At 42.8% G+C, this 16,339-nt stretch overlaps 1 protein-coding gene across 1 annotated transcript in view; it reads left to right on the top strand.

Annotated features, from left to right (window-relative positions):
• Positions 1-291: 291 nt before the first annotated feature.
• COG3 (component of oligomeric golgi complex 3) overlaps positions 292-16,339 on the top strand; it is a 31,377-nt gene continuing 15,329 nt past the window's right edge. Inside the window, exons 1-13 of the mRNA XM_042867692.1 lie at positions 292-486; positions 3,887-4,033; positions 4,532-4,593; positions 6,325-6,490; positions 8,370-8,444; positions 8,564-8,656; positions 8,953-9,078; positions 10,264-10,344; positions 10,524-10,567; positions 11,386-11,512; positions 11,941-12,032; positions 13,211-13,350; positions 14,580-14,740. Of these exons, the coding sequence (XP_042723626.1) occupies positions 322-486; positions 3,887-4,033; positions 4,532-4,593; positions 6,325-6,490; positions 8,370-8,444; positions 8,564-8,656; positions 8,953-9,078; positions 10,264-10,344; positions 10,524-10,567; positions 11,386-11,512; positions 11,941-12,032; positions 13,211-13,350; positions 14,580-14,740 (1,479 nt within the window). The 5' untranslated portion in view covers positions 292-321. The remainder of the gene's footprint in view (positions 487-3,886; positions 4,034-4,531; positions 4,594-6,324; positions 6,491-8,369; positions 8,445-8,563; positions 8,657-8,952; positions 9,079-10,263; positions 10,345-10,523; positions 10,568-11,385; positions 11,513-11,940; positions 12,033-13,210; positions 13,351-14,579; positions 14,741-16,339) is intronic.

Genomic DNA, 16,339 nt, shown 5'->3' with positions numbered 1-16,339 from the left:
TGCGAGATTTGGTTTAGTGCTTGTGGTAGCAGTGGTGATGGGAGGATGGTTGGATGGTCTTACAGGTTGCTTTCAACCTTGTGGTTCTATGATTCTGTGGCTCTGGGAGATCTGTATGAAGGAACCCCGCAGCCTCAGGGCTCCCCTGTGCAAGGCTCCCTTATGCAGGGCTTCCCCGCGTCGTCCTCCCCGCCGGCAGGGGGCGCCCGCTCGTTTTCTCTCTCCTTCCCTCCTCGCCACGCGGCCCGGCCCGGCCCCCGGAAACGCCGCCGCGTTCCGCCCCCCTCTCCGTCCCGTCCCGTCCCGTCCGCCGCCGTCAGCATGGAGGAGCCGCTAGCGGCCCTCGAGCCGGCGGGGAGGGAGTCGCGGGACCGCCTGAGCCTCTGGGATCGCCGCCCGCACCCCGCTGCTCCGCTGAGCGACCGCCAGACCGACTCGGTGCTGGAGCTGAAGGCGGCGGCCGAGAACCTGCCGGTGCCGCCCGAGGTGAGGCGGCGGCGTGGCCTGGGCGGGGGAAGCGCGGCGCCACGTCGGCGGGTCCGGCCTCAGCGCGGCTCCCACGCGGCGGTGCCGGGCCTGCGGTGTGCCCGCTGGGCCCTACGGCGGGCCGGCTCCGGGCCGGTGGGATTCGCAGCGAAGCTGGGCAGCCGCTCCCGTCACGTCCCAGCAACCTGCGTGGCCTCAGGGCGTCCTCCTGAGCCCTCGGTTCATCATCGTGGAGCTGCGTTTCTTGTGGCCTCTGGTTTTGATCCGGTTCATAGGTGCTGTCACCTCTGTCAGTTCCTGGTACACAACCACGGCGTGGCTGAGGCTGGCAGGGCACTCTGGGTCCCTCTGCTCCAGCCTCTCTGCTCTGGCACAGAGCAGGGTGCCCAGGGCCACGTCCAGGCAGCTCTGGGAGATCCCCAGGGAGGACACCCCACAGCCTCTGTGCAGCCTGTGCCAGTGCTCCGTCACTGCACAGCATAGAAGGGCTCCTGGTGTTCAGAGGGAACCTCCTGTGCTCCAGTTTGTGCCCACGGCCTCTGGTCCTTCCATCAGACACGGATGACAGAGAGCCTAGCTCTATTCATTTGCACAATTTCCGACTGCTCCAGCAGGCAACATCAATCCAGGAACGGCATTTAGAAGCTCAGTGATTTGTTGTTGCCATGGAAGATGTGTTTTCCCACCCAGTTATAAAATGTCAGGCTCTGGTAAAGCAATGAGTTATTTATGAATGCTCGCCTGCTGCTGTGTCTACAAGGGAAAGTTCAGGTTGGATGTTAGGAAAAATCTTTTCTCCGAAAGAGTGGTGGTGCAGTGGCACAGGCTGCCCAGGGAGGTGGTGCAGTCACCATACCTGGGGGCGTTCAAGAAATGTGCAGATGTGGCACTGAGGAGCATGGGTTACTGGGCGGGCAGGGATGCGGTAGCAATTGAACTAGATGATTTTGGAGGTGTTTTCCAGCCTTAATGGCACCGTGAAAGGGTAATAAAGTTACAGAATCACAGAATGGCCTGGGTTGGAAGGGACCTCAAGGATCATGAATCTCCAACCCCCCTGCCACATGCAGAGCCACCAACCTCCCCATTTAATACTAGACCAGGCTGCCCAGGGCCCCATCCAACCTGACCTTGAACACCTCCAGGGACGGGGCATCCACAACTTCTCTGGGCAGCCTGTGCCAGCACCTCACCACTCTCTCTGTTTACATTTCCTGTGAGAGTTTCCTATTTGAAGAAGATGATTTTACAGGTTATAATACCATATAGCTATTCAAGTTAGCTGTCAGCAAGTGTTTGGAAGGTTACAGTAACAAAAGAGAGAGAGTAAGCCAATTCCTTCCTGAAATACACCTGTAAAATTTCATGCTTCCTGCTTCCTCTTTTATATGAGCTGTCAGTAACTGCATGAGTAAAAGCTGGCAGATACCCAGAATGATTTTAGGAGGATGTCCTGCTGTTGGAGGGTGTTCTTAAGGCTCTCCAGCAGCTTTGCAACAAGACAGGTGACACGTTTGACAGTTGGGACAATGGGAATGCAGAGACATTAAGGGCTCTGGCTGTTTTTAGCTTTTGATGAAGTGGGTTAGGACAGCAGCTCCTCAGCTGTTGGAAAAGGAGGGTCAGTAGTGGCCACTGGAAAATCCCCAGCTGCCTATTTTGGGGAAGGGGTATACAAATAGTGAGCAAGATAAGTCAGGCTGTGTTTTAATCATAGAATGGCTTAGGTTGAAGGAGACCTTATAGACTGTTTATTTTCAACCCTCCTGCCATGGGCAGGGCTGCTGCCCATGAGATCAGGCTGCCCAGGATCCCATCTGATCTGGCTTTGAAAGCTTCTAGATAAGGGGCACCCACAGCTTCTCTGGGCAGCCTGTGCCAGGTGCTTACACCACCCTCTGGGTAAGGAGTTTCTTCCTAACATCTAATGTAAATCTCTCCTCTTTTAGTTTAAAGCTATTCTCCCTTGTCCTGTAACTATCAAACCTGCATAGAATGTTGATCCCTCTCCTGCTTGTAAGCTCCCTTCAGTTACTGGAAAACTGCAATGAGATCTCCACAGTGTCTTCTCTTTCCCAAGATGAACAAACCTAAATCCCTCAACCTTTCTTCACAGAAGTTCTCCAGTCTTCTGAGCATCTTTGTGTCCTCCTCTGGACCCACTCCCACAGCTCCACATCATTGTTGTGCTGGGGGCCCCAGGCCTGGACACAGTACTCCAAATGGAGCCTCACTAAGGCAGAGCAGAGGGGGACAATCCCCTCTCTCACCCTCTCTCTGCTGCCACCCCTCTGTTGATTCAGCCCAGGATACTGCTGGCTTTATGGGCTGCCTTGTGTCCAGCAGAATTCTCAAGTCTTTCTCCACAGTGCTGCTCTCAGTGACTTCTCCCATTCTGTACTCATATCTGGGATTGCCTCAACCCAGATGCAACACCTTGCACTTGGCGTTGTTGACCCTCACTAGGTTCTCATTTGCCCACTTTCTGAGCCTGTTCAGGTCCCTCTGGATGACATCTCTTCCTTCCTTCTATTGTGTCAACCACACCACTCAGCTTGGTGTCATCATCAGGGTGCACTCAGTGCCACTGTCTGTGTCACCGGTAAAGATGTTGAAGAGCACTGATCCCAAGACAGTTTAATGTGAGAAACTGCTTGTGATCAGTTTCCACCTGGGCCTAAAGCCATTGGCAACAACCCTCTGGCTTCAGTCAACCCTGTGGTGACAATCCAACCAGTTCTTTATCCACCTGATAGCCCAACCTTCACATCTGTATCTCTGAAATAAGGATGTGGTGTGGGACCATGTCAAAGGCCTTGGCCCTTGCCTTTGATGTAGCCTTGGCCTAAGACCCTGGTTTTTTAACATGTGAATCCTGGTTGCTCTTTCTTAGTCAGAATGGTATTATAATGAACATTCTACTGAGTAAGCTACCTTACAGAGAGCTGCCAGGTTGTTTTTAACACTGTTCTCTGCTTTTACGTTATTCATATTATTCTCAGCACTAGGAAACATGCTTCAGTTGTCAAGTGAATCGGAAAGGTCTTATCCTAACAAAGATCACAGAGCAGTCTTTGTTCTGCTAAACTGTTCTCAGTGTATAAGCTGATTAATGGCCTCTAATAGTATTCAAATAAGATTTCTCCCAATTTGCTTATTTCCATATTTTTATTGCTTAGGAAAAAAAATAATCCTGGTGGGTAAGAATTTCTGTTCAACAGGAACTATTCTTCTAAAAATCCTTTCTTTTGTGTTTGTCATGCAGTATTTTAGGTGCCTGCACTAGAAGTAAATGCCAGCAGTTTTCTCACATTGAAGCTTTGGAATGTGTTACTGTATTTGAGCTGGGTGTACCAACTTCTAAGCTGTCTGACTGAAGTTTTTGTGTGTTTGTGAGCAGCTTCCCATTGAAGATTTATGCAGCCTGACATCCCAGTCATTGTCTGTTGCACTGACAGCTGCAGTGCCAGAATCCACGGAAGATGTTCTCCTGAAAGGATTTGCCATGCTGGGGATGGAGAATGAAAGAATTGAAACAGCACAGCAGGTAAATGATGCTGGGGAGCCAGTAGTCTTCAGAGGGTTCTTTAAATATCTGTGTCTCCTGCACACTTCTTGGAGGCTATGTTAAATTTTTTTTCGTCTGTTTTCAATATGTGTGAAGGAACATGAGGGAAAAACATTGTTGAAGTCTAAGCTTTTGAGTACTGGATACTTTTTCCATTTTGAGTGAATATAAGAGAGTAGGGTATATCTTTGGTGTGGCTCATAATGTACAAGAATGGCAGCTCCCCCCAGTTTTTAGTGTGACAGCTCTGTTGGTTCTTTGTGCAAATAAGAAGAGATGAAGTTCACTCCTTTTCATTTTAGTTCAGTGTTAGAGTTGTATTTTCTCTTGATTAACAATTAAGTTGTTGAATGTCTCTGCTTTTAACAAAAGCTCATCTTCTGAATTCCTATTTCATAAATGTGTGGTGGTTTCTTTTTGTAACTGATTTTATTGCATGTGAGGTGTGTGTTGTTCTCACCATAAAATCTCTTCCAGTTCTTCTCCTGGTTTGCTCAGCTGCAGACACAGATGGATCAAGATGAAGGTGCCAAGTATAGGTACGTGTTCTTCCTCAGTTCCTTTTGTTGTAAGCAACTTAAATCCTGAAGGACTCAACTGTGTCCATATAATCTTAACACACGTGCAGGTTCACCTGCTGGGTAATTCTGCAGCAGCTGATGCTTTCAAAGGCTGAATGTGCTGCTGCCATCCTTAAGGCTGTTGCTGTTGTGGCAGAAAAGTTAAGAGACACAGATTTCCTTTGGAACTGCCCAGTATATTAATCATAGAGTCATAGAATGGCCTGGGTTGAAAAGGACCACAATGCTCATCCAGTTTCAACCCCCTGCTATGTGCAGGGTTGCCAGCGACCAGACCAGAGCCCACATCCAGCCTGGCCTTGAATGCCTCCAGGTATGGGGCATCCACAGCCTCCTTGGGCAACCTAGGCTGTAGACAAAGGCATGCTAGGAGCTATCCTGTGCCTTTTCTGCTGCCACTGGTGTTGAAATGCCATTCTCTGAGGGAGGCTCTGGGCCACAGATGGTGGTGGTGGTCATTTCTGCTGTCACCATTCACCAGTGACTGTATGTGTGAGGTTGTGTCTGCATTGCCAGCATTCCTTGACGCTTTATTCAGCTCCACTTCTGAGGCATGCCATTCTCATCTATTTTTGTCCAACTGACTTTTCCATCAGCCTCTGAAGAGGCCCTTCCCACTGACTTTTGTTTTATACCTCAAAAATGTTATACCTCAAGGCTGCATGGCTCAGCCAAATTTGCAGATGGCCTCTTCAGAAACTGGCCCAATTTGAAACTTAACTTACCCTTGGCTATAAAGAGACTGTGCTGAAGTCCTCTTGTTTTTCCATTTAGCTTTGCTCTGTCTCTTCCTCTTGTTCTGACATTTCTGGACGTGGCATTTCCTAAAATCAGAGCTTTAAGCATATGCTAAGCCTGCTCTCAGATCATTAAACATGTAAAGAATGACAGCTTCACTCTATATCAGTGGGCCTGTTCACATTAAGGCATGCAAATGCTCAAAGTGTCACAAACAGAGTGGTTTGTGGGGTGGCCAATGTGTAATTATCTGCAGGAGACCAGAGGAGCAGAAGTGGTTCTTTGCCTGATTGCACGAGGCTAATCAGAGCTGTGAATCTACGTGCTGCTTTGTATGTGGTAAAGAAGAACTCAGAAGTTTTAGCTGACACCAGGAGTCGTTCATGTGAAATGGTGTTTAATCAAACGGTCCACTTGACATTAGAGTTTGTCATCACTGAGCCTCAGACAGGCTTGGTGACATTAGATACAAAGTCTTTTTCATTTAGGCCTCTTTCAATCCTCATGCTAAGTTTTAACTCTCTGGTTGACTGCAGCTACTTTAGGAGAGTAAAGTCATTTCTAAATGGAAACTGAAAATTGCCTTAGTGGAAGCAAGGTGGGTAGAATTTAGCTGTGAGCAGTAGCCTGCAGTAATTGCTACATTTGTGTTGTCCATCTAAACATTCTTTGCATGCTGTAGACAAGCTGAAATGTGTGTTGCTTCATTCTCTGTAGTTTTGCTGTAAGGGATGCCAAGGCAGTGGAGTCACTGCAGTGGCTATTTCAAGAGTTTATTTCTGAAGGCCGTGAAACATCTGCTTGACATACACACTTGTTTGGTGTGAGTCTTTTATTCCCTGAGACAAATTAACACTAGGATAGGTAGGGCCAGTTTCCACGTAGGCAGTTGGATTTAGAAATGTGGGAAGGGAAATTTTACTTGTTTCCTGATGATTCTCTTTTTTCTAGGCAGATGAGGGATTACTTGTCCGGCTTTCAGGAGCAGTGCGATGCTATACTGAATGATGTCAATAGTGCCCTTCAGCATCTGGAATCACTGCAAAAACAGTATCTTTTTGTGTCCACAAAGACAGGAACGCTGCATGAGGCCTGTGAACAGCTTTTGAAAGAGCAGGTGAGCTTTGCTGGGAAGATTACTGGAAGCTTCTGATCTACCGTACACCAAAGGTTTTCTTCCTTATGCTGAGGGCATTTGTGAGCTGTGCTGGCAATCCCTACATTTGCTTTGGACCACATTTGCAGTGTTTACAGCAAGCTTTGTTGAGATTAATAATTCCTATCATTTACAGACATGTTTTGAGCTGTTTTTGTGAAGAAATATTCCTTTTCATTTTCTAGCTTATTTCTCAGGTATTTTCTTTCTCTGCTTGAACTATTCCATCAGTGATATAGGGAACATGCTTTCTTAGGCTTTAGAATGTCAGTGGTGCAAGGATGTCTTGAGGCATGATATAGCACGCAACAAGGTCTGACTATTTCAGAACTTGTAACTTGTAAAGATCCTGCTCCAAAATTAGTCTCAATTGTTGTTGTTTCTCTGACAGCACATACGTAGGAGTTCATCTGTTACTTATGCTGAAATGTTTAAAGAAAGAAGTACCTGGTAGGAAAGGGATGCTAAAGAAGATTTGTTATCTCTTCTGAGAACAAAAACATGAGTAATTTTTTGGGGGACGTGCTGCTCTCATCTTCGCTTACAACAGTAGCAGTGCATCTTTGTGAATGGATCCACTTTTCAAGTTAGCTGATAGAAGAAAGTTCTTAAGTCATAGAATCATAGAATGGCCTGGGTTGAAAAGGACCACAATGCTCATCCAGTTTCAACCCCCTGCTATGTGCAGGGTCGCCAACCACCAGACCAGGCTGCCCAGAGCCACATCCAGCCTGGCCTTGAATGCCTGCAGGGATGGGGCATCCACAGCCTCCTTGGGCAACCTGTTCCAGTGCATCACCACCCTCTGTGTGAAAAACTTCCTCCTAATATCTCACCTAAATCTCTCCTGTCTCAGTTTAAAACCATTCCCCCTTGTCCTATCACTGTCCACCCTTGTGAAGAGCCATTCCCCCTCCTTTTTATATGCTCCCTTCAAGTACTGGAAGGCCCCAATGAGGTCTCCCTGGAGCGTTCTCTTCTTCAAGCTAAACAAGCCCAGTTCCCTCAACCTTTCCCCATAGCAGAGGTGTTCCAGCCCTCTGATCATCTTAGTGGCCCTTCTCTGCACCCTCTTAAGAGCTCCCTGTCATTCCTGTACTGGGGGCCCCAGACACAGTAGAAGCCCAGATGGGGCTTCACAGGAGCTGAGTAGAGGGGGACAATCACACCTAAATATGTAGGTCAGAATTAGAAGCAGCAACTACAGTGTCTAAATTGGTATGAAGTCCCTATTTTGTACATGGTGAGGGATTTTTGTTCAAGTAGAAATAATGTGTGCATCAGTGTATAGCCCCAACAACTTTTGTCCTGCTATATATTTGCTGGGTAGTGTGGGCTGCTTCAGTGCACATGGAAGCAGGATCAATGTATTGAAAGAGAAAGTAGCTTCAAATTTAATGTCTCTGCAAATCTGTTCTGACCTTTTCTGCATTTTTGGGGATGATTTGAGATACTCAAAACTGGAAAAAGGAGAACTCTGAACAGCTCCAATTCTGTAGTACAGGTCTCTTAGAGTTCTCTGAAATACTAATGACAGCACAGCTTGTGTTTGCAGGAGTACCTATGGAATGCTGATAAACCCAAAGAACTGACATTTTTGAAAGTTATGTGTCTTTCTCTGATATGAGAGAAAGCAAGTGTGAAAGAGAAGAGCAAGCATGCACACACTGCTGCATTCCTCATCTTTTATTGTATGTGTTTGGGTGCAGGTTATTTGGAGCTGGTTAACACTGATGTGTGCTGAGAGCATTTGAAGTTTTAATTTTGTAGAAAAGGAAGCTGAATGTTTCTTAGATATAAAATTGCATGCTAACTTAATGATTTTCCTTATTTTTAATAGTCAGAACTTGTTGACTTGGCTGAAAACATCCAGCAGAAGCTGTCGTATTTCAATGAGCTGGAGAACATCAACACAGTAAGTATTATTGCACTGCTAAGAGCATTGGTAAATGAAAGTGTACAAATCTTTTGAGCTTTGTCACTGAAACAAAGTTGCATTGATTCTTGCAATGATACTTTGTCTTTTTTCCAAAGAAACTGAACTCTCCTACCTTGTCTGTGAACAGTGAAGGATTCATTCCCATGCTGGCTAAGCTTGATGATTGTATTGCATATATTTCATCCCATGTAAGTGACTCTCAATTTTTTTTAGTTAAATCTTAAGTTTCACAACTATTCAAGCAGGTTTTATTTTCCTTTAGAATATTCTGTCTGCCACTAAGAATGAGGAGATGACTGTTTATATTTATACATGTAAATTTTTTTACAGAATATATACTTAATATTCTGCTTGATTTTAATAAAACGCTGCCGTTAGTGTGTGGAAATTATCATTTCTAGCTAGTAAAATAGTATTTTAATTTTTGATAAACTTTTAACTCTTCTACTGTTCTTATTTCGAATGGATTTCTTATTTCTTTCAGCCAAATTTTAAAGACTATCCTGTATATTTGGCTAAATTTAAGCAATGCCTTCTGAAAGCTATGCACCTTATCAAGACATACACTGTGAACACGCTGCAAAACCTCACAAACCAGTTAATGAAAAGGGTAAGGTGAAACAGTAAGTGGTAACTTGAGCTGTACTGAAATGTGTAGTGTAATACTGTGTAGTTTTCTTCAGTGTTTTTTTGCCTGTTGGCCTGGTTTGTGCCCAGTAGCTCTGAATCAGCCACAATACATGCTGCAGTTTGTGTTGACAAATAAGGGTGCATGACAGAAATATGGAACTGGGGGGATCAGGTTTGGAGGTTGTGGAGAATAATTCAAGGGTTAATGCAAGAGCTGGGAATCAGAGGATAACAAAGAAAGAGGGAGTGCAGACATTTTTAATGAAAGCTGTTGCTGATGGATACCCTCAGAGTAAAGTTGGTTAAATGGTGCTGAACATGTTCCATGTTCAGTTTGTGGGTGTTTTGCTCAGTTCTCTGAAACTTCTAATGTTTGTATCTGCTAGAATTGGTTGTGGCCAAGTGTTGAGTTTTGTTATTGCAGAACCACAGAGATGTTGTAAGGGATGAAAAAAGGCTGGTGAGAACTAATGTTGTTGTGCCTTGTATGCAGGTGTTTTAAACGTTCTGGCATTTTGGTCTGTGTTTGTTGAAGGAGGATCAGGTTGCTCACAAGAAAGGCAGAAGAGTTTTCCTGTCTTCATGTTGTTTTGAAGAAAGGGCACTTGCTTCTTTCAATGTCATAAGGAGATAAGGGGAAGTAAACTGGTAGCTATACAGAATTTCTGCTGTGCCTCTAAGTGCTGGAATTCCTGCAGATTTTAGCTGTGTGCCCAGGTGGTCTGAGGAGCTACAGGAGCAAGTATCTCAAATTCTGACCATCTGAAACTTGAGCGTGACCTGAAATTTTGCTTCTCAGCTTTGGAACTGATAGGTACAAGGGAAATTTTGTTCCATTGTTATACTGCAGACCAAAGAACAGCAGTCAGTAGTACTGTGGCAGATCCAGAGGAAGCTGTTGGCTCTGGTGGAGAATGCCTTAACTACTGAAAGTAACTTTTGCTATAGAAACTGTTGGTTGAAGCTTTTAATGTGGGGTTTGTTTTGTCTGGCTTGATCAGAGTTCTAAAAGAAGCATACCTTTCTAGGTGGAAAGTGCTGAAGACAGTAAAAATGCAGGTCTTTGTTTTAGAGCCTAATTATCTCAGCCAGTTAATGCTAGAAGCCAAATACAGTATTTTCCATTTTAACCAATTCTTCATCTCTTTTTTTTGTTGTTTTGAAGGATCCTTCAGCAGTGCCAAATTCTGACAATGCCTTCACGTTGTTTTACGTAAAATTCAGAGCAGCTGCTCCCAAAGTCAGAGTAAGTAGGTTGGCAGGTAACTTAAAAACAAAGCTCTAAAATGGGTTTTGAATTTATTAGTAGTGTGAATGCAAGGATTGCACAATAACTATGCAAGGGAAAAAATAATTCTAAGTTATTTTCCACTGATTACAAATATTCATTTACTGACAGTAACTTCTTTGTTTTTTGTTGAGTAGACTCTTATTGAACAAGTAGAGCAGAGATCTGAAAAGATGCCAGAGTGAGTATGTCTACAGATTTTTTTTCAACTATTTTAAGTTCTTAAAATCTTTATTTTAGTTAAAATAGTTTAACACATTGCTTCTTTAAAACAAAGTGGGCCAGTGCCATCCTGGCCTGCATTAGAAATAGTGTAGCCAGCAGGAGGAGGGAGGAGGTGATCATCCCTCTGTGCTCAGCACTGGTGAAGCTGCACCTCGAGTATTGTGTTCAATTTTGGGCCCCTCACTACAAGAAAGACATTGAGGCCCTGGAGTGTGTCCAGAGGAGCTCAACAAAGCTGTGATGGATCTGGAGCACAGGTCTTATGGGGAGTGGCTGAGAGATCTGGGATTGTTCAGTCTGGAGAAGAGGAGGCTCAGGGGAGACCTCATTGCACTCTACAACTGCCTGCAGGGAGGTTGTGATGAGGAGGGGTTTGGCCTCTTTGTCTGGGCAGCAAACAGGACCTGAGGAAACAGCCACAAGTTGTGCCAGAGGAGGTTTAGATTAGACATAAGGAAAACTTTTTTTCTCAGAGGGTGGTCAGGCACTGGAATGGCTGCCCAGGGAGGTGGTGGAGGCGCCGTCCCTGGCAGTGTTCAAGAGGCGCCTGGATGAGGAGCTGTGAGATTTGGTTTAGTGCTTGTGGTAGCAGAGGTGATGGGAGGATGGTTGGACCAGATGATCTTGCAGGTCCTTTCCAACCTTGTGATTCTATAAATCTTTAGAAATCAAGATGATGTAGATTCCAAAGTGGTTATTAGAATGAAGGTTTTGTTTACCAGAAAGTGAGCGTTAGGGTGCATTTACTGTTCTAATTTCTCTGTCGTCTGATAGGTATCAACAAGTTCTCAATGAAATCCATCAATGTTACCTTGACCAGAGGGAACTTTTGCTTGGTCCAAGTATCTCCAGCACCGTTACAGAGTTGACCAGTCAGAACAACAGAGACCACTGTGCTCTGGTAGGAGGAGAGTGATTACCTGTTGATTTTCATATATTTTCATTTCTTCTGTTTTTTTCTTCTCTCAGTGAAAGTCATTTACTTAATTCAACTGTTTACACACAGAATCATGAAAATTATGTGTGTTTTTGAATCACATGAAGTATCTATTGGTATTTTCAAGTGTCTTGTGAAAGATTCTTCTGAAAAAACTTTGCTACAAACCTCACACAGGGGAGGATATGGATTATGGAGGGTAGGATTTTATGCAGAAGCATAAAATGTGGTTACTTAAATTTCATCAGAAATGAAAAGGGTCAGAAGTTGAGCTTCTGGAATTTCACACAGCTTCAGTTTAATCACAACAGCAGTTATGTAACACATGTCCTTTGGTGCTGATGGAAGGAAAATCATTGAATAGTCAGCTAATTGTGCTTGTCTGAATGCAGGTGCGAAGTGGTTGTGCCTTCATGGTCCATGTATGCCAGGATGAGCATCAGCTTTACAATGAGTTCTTCACGAAACCAACACCAAAACTGGAGTAGGTGGTACATGCTGTTTTTGTCTTCCTGCATATAGTATTTACTGTCCTGTGATAAAGCATTCAGCATCACATGGCAAATGGTGGTATTGAAGCAGTTTGGTGAGAACCAGCAAGAAATAAAATCTTAGATTATTTTATGCATCAGAATTTGATGTTCCTGTCTTGTTTTTTTGTTTGGTTGGTTGTTGTTTGTTTGTTTTGATTTTCCAATATCCAATATTGGAAAATATTTTTCTCCTTCCAATAATGTAAATGTCTAAAAGAATACACAGTTGCTTTGGAAATAACTGTAGAAGTTTACACAGTTGAACCAATCAGCAAAGAGTTACTGTGGTTATCATGCAGCTTCTTTAACTTAAGAAGAAGCTGTTTCCTGAGATACTTAGGTCTCATGTGAGACATGCTCAGAATTTGGGCTCAGCTGGTTGAAGAGACAATTCAGCTAACACAGTCCAAATCCTAAAGTAAAAGTCCTTCATTGAAATCAGCGTAGAGTGTTCTTCAGAAATTTCATAGCTATTGCACTGTATATCAAGAATAAGAAAAAAACTTCTGATTATTTTTGAATCAATTAAATGTAGTTATCTCCCTTCATTAAAAAAATATGTATGTATTTCTCTTTCTTCCTTATAACTAATTAAAATGTTATGAGGAAAGTGTTTCAGTGTATAGGTACCTCATCAGCTTTTTCTTAGGTGCATAATAAATAAGCTCCTTTTTTTCTAAAACACTGAGGTACTCTGAAGAAATAATAGTAAGATGTCTGTGTACAGATTTAAAAGTCTTGACAGAAGTAGAGATTTGGATTGACAAGAGTAGAAATTGAATGTTGTATTTAATAAGGCTGATAAAACTTTCTGCTTTCAGCCTAGGAGGGGTTACTGTTTTACCAGGTTGCTTGTTGTTACTCTTGTTGTCCTTGTCTGTTTGATTGCCTTAGAATTAAAAACTGTTCTTCCATTTTAAAGTCTTCTGCATCTCATAGGAGACTTGGTAGGAAATCAGAGGGTTGTTGTTTTAAACAGTCCTTTGTTAAGGCTTCTATGATAACATGTTTTCTCGTCCTCATTTAAGAAATTTTTTGGCATAAAAATAGCTTGTATTTGTGATATGATTTTAGTTTGTTACTGTGGGATCCTGAAAGTGTTTTGCTGTGTTTAATTTTTATTTCACAGTGAACTCTTGGAGAAGCTGTGTCTTTCATTATATGATGTCCTGCGGCCAATGATCATCCACGTTATTCACTTGGAGACTCTGTCTGAACTCTGTGGGATCCTCAAAAATGAGATGCTTGAAGATCATGTGCAGAACAATGGTAACTCAGATGGAATCTGATTCCTCTTCACTACCTTCTTAATTGACAATCATTCATTTGCATAGGCAACAATCTCCCTAGGTTTTCTTTTCTCTCTAATGAGCCTTAGATGTGTTAAACCTGTGGTAGGGTTATTTGAACTAACTTGTAATTTTTTGTGTTTATAAAAGGTCTGTGCTTTATGAGTCTGTTCTGTCTTCACTGAAATTGGTAGACTGGTGTTACAGAGTACTATTTTCTCTAGATTTTACAAATAAAAGTAAACATTCACCCAGTGTGCATCCATGCTCCAAGACTGATTTAAATGAATCTTTTCAAATGAATGAATTGCTTTACTTGGCTCTGCTGAAGCATCATCCATATAGAGCTTTGTGTATGCATGATGATAAAAGGAATGCACACCTGATTTTTTTTCATTCTCATTTCATGGTGATTCTTAGACTAGAAATTGGAACTTCAGCTGTGAAGTTGATAGAGATTTTGGAGTTTTAAGTGTTAATGTTCTATTAGAAGTGAGATGACTATAAAGTTAATAATATCTGGCAACTCATTGCCTTTCTCATTATCAGTGTGTAATGGAATAATTTCTCAGTCTTGTACCAAATGATAAATAGAACTCATACTTGGCAATTGGTGTATAACACAGAGAGGCTCTTTGTGTTTGGAACCATGAAGGATTGCTCATATTCCATGAAGTGGGATTGTAACAATCTGGAATGAGGAAAAAACATGTCACAAGGTCTTTAGCTAATCGTAAGAAGTTATTGTTTGCTACTTAAACTCAGGCTGCTGCAATAGTTCTGAAGCTGGACTTGAGCTGCTTTGAGTCATCTGCTCTATTGTGTAGGTAGGTGTGTTAGCTTATCAGCCTTCTGATAGCTGTACTGCAGGCATTGGCTGTGGTAAGACCAAAGCAGACGGGTCGGGTATGCAGGCAGAAATGCACTGATGAACCTAGTTTTTAAGCAATCCAAATACTTAACTTTAACATGAGTCTGATGTTGTGAGATCCCATATTCACATGTAATGTGAATTTGGAGAGCTAAAATGGCTGCAATGTCAGAGTCACAAATCTGTCTGCGTGCCGCTGTTCCCAGAATGCTCTGATTTCTGCGGTCAGTCAGTTTTGTGCCAGTTCTGTATTGGTGATGCCTAAACTTCTGCATCTATGAAGTTGTTGTGTAGTGAAATTCACAGGTTTGTGTCTTTCTTTTTATAACCTTTGTCAGCTGAACAACTAGGTGCATTTGCTGCCGGCGTCAAGCAGATGTTAGAAGATGTACAAGAGCGTCTTGTCTACAGGACACATATTTACATTCAGACTGATATCATAGGCTACAAACCTGCTCCGGGAGATCTTGCATATCCTGACAAGTTGGAAATGATGGAGGTATAGAATTACGTTTTATTGCCCTTGGTTTAGTTTTCCTTGTATATACATTTGTGTGGTATCTTGTTTCTGTTTTTCTGGTTTGTTATTACTGGCACTATCAAAGTGTCACCTTTTTTCTCTCAGAGTGGTCAGGCACTGGAATGGCTGCCCAGGGAGGTGGTGGAGTCACCATCCCTGGCAGTGCTCAAGAGGAGTGGATGAGGAGCTATGAGATTTGCTTTAGTAGCTTGTGGTAACACTGGTGATGGGAGGATGGTTGGACTAGATGATCTTCCAGGTCTCTTCCAAACTTGTGATTCTATGATTCTACTGATTAAATTATGACCCTACACTAGATGTCAGAAAGCACTTTATGTCGGACTGAAGATATTTCTCAAAGTTAATGGTTTTAGTTAACCTTGAAGCTTCTTAAATTTTCCTCTTAGATTTAATAACCAGCATAATACAAATTCTCCCAAAATAGCTGCTGCCATTCTCTTTGTAAGTTTCCAAGTTGTCAGAGGATTGAGTTGATGAAGAATGACAATTCCAGCATGGCTTGGCAAGATTCATATTTCATTTTTCCATTCTGCTTTACTTTTAAGTACCAGAATAGCTGGCAGTCTTTACAAATCAGAGGACTTAATTGCGGCTGAGAAGTCAATATGTTGTTTGATTTCAGAAACAAGTGTTAGCTCTAAAGCTTCTGTATTTTATGTGTGTTTGTATTTCTGTGGGCTGGAAGAAAATTTTGTCTAAGTGGACCCAGTTCTGTTCAATTATTGCCTCTAAATGAATAAATATAGTGAGAAGCCTCTTTGTGCCAAATTCACATTGCTATAATCTTGTTTTATACATGCTTATAGCATTTGCTATGTTACAGTTCATGCCTTCATGATGACAGATGATGTTAATAGGATTTTAGCAAAGCATTTACAAATCCTGAAGCAAGTGAGTTTAATGGAATCCTTGCCCTTTATGCTGGAAGTTTAATGATCAATAAGTTTTTGTGGAGAAGACCAAACCAGTAATTGAGAATCCCACACAACGTAACTAAATGGGATCAGACAGCGATCAGAAGCGTTAGCAGTGTAACTGTTTGGAGCACAGTATTTCTTACTGAAGTGAATATAACTAGATGAAGGAATGGTTTGGATAATCTTATGTTAGCTGTGACTTCTGTAGACAGGTCTCTGTACTGCTTGCCTCTGCAGGATCTTATCAACTCCTCTTAGCAGGAGTTCTGTGGCTGTTTGCTTAGGAAGAGGAGGAGAGTGATCTCTCCAGTTCATTCTAGAGAGCAATTATGCTGTTCTTCATGTGTCCTCACATGACTCCGTTTTCTGTCTGGTTTTGGGATTCATTTTGTTGTTTGATTGCTTTTTATATCTCAAAACCTTATTTTTCAGAGAGACCTTATGACTGAGTAAATGAATTATTAAAATGTTAAAAGCACAGGGCAGGAGTATTTCTTGTGCTGTTCTACTCAAATATTAATGGAGTGCTTTGCCCATTCTTGCTGCCTGCAGTTGCTTTAAAGCAGACCCAGTGGTGAAAAAGGTTGAAGTGTGGAAGTGTTGAAAGCTTTTTGTTGAACTCCTGCAGGGAATAAACTGG

The sequence above is a fragment of the Lagopus leucura genome, unplaced genomic scaffold (genome assembly GCF_019238085.1).
Source record: "Lagopus leucura isolate 7727_CA_CO unplaced genomic scaffold, USGS_WTPT01 Super-Scaffold_100001, whole genome shotgun sequence".
NCBI classification, from domain to species: Eukaryota; Metazoa; Chordata; class Aves; order Galliformes; family Phasianidae; genus Lagopus; species Lagopus leucura.
Note: the sequence above shows the minus strand (reverse complement) of the source record. Positions and strands in the feature narration are given on the sequence as shown.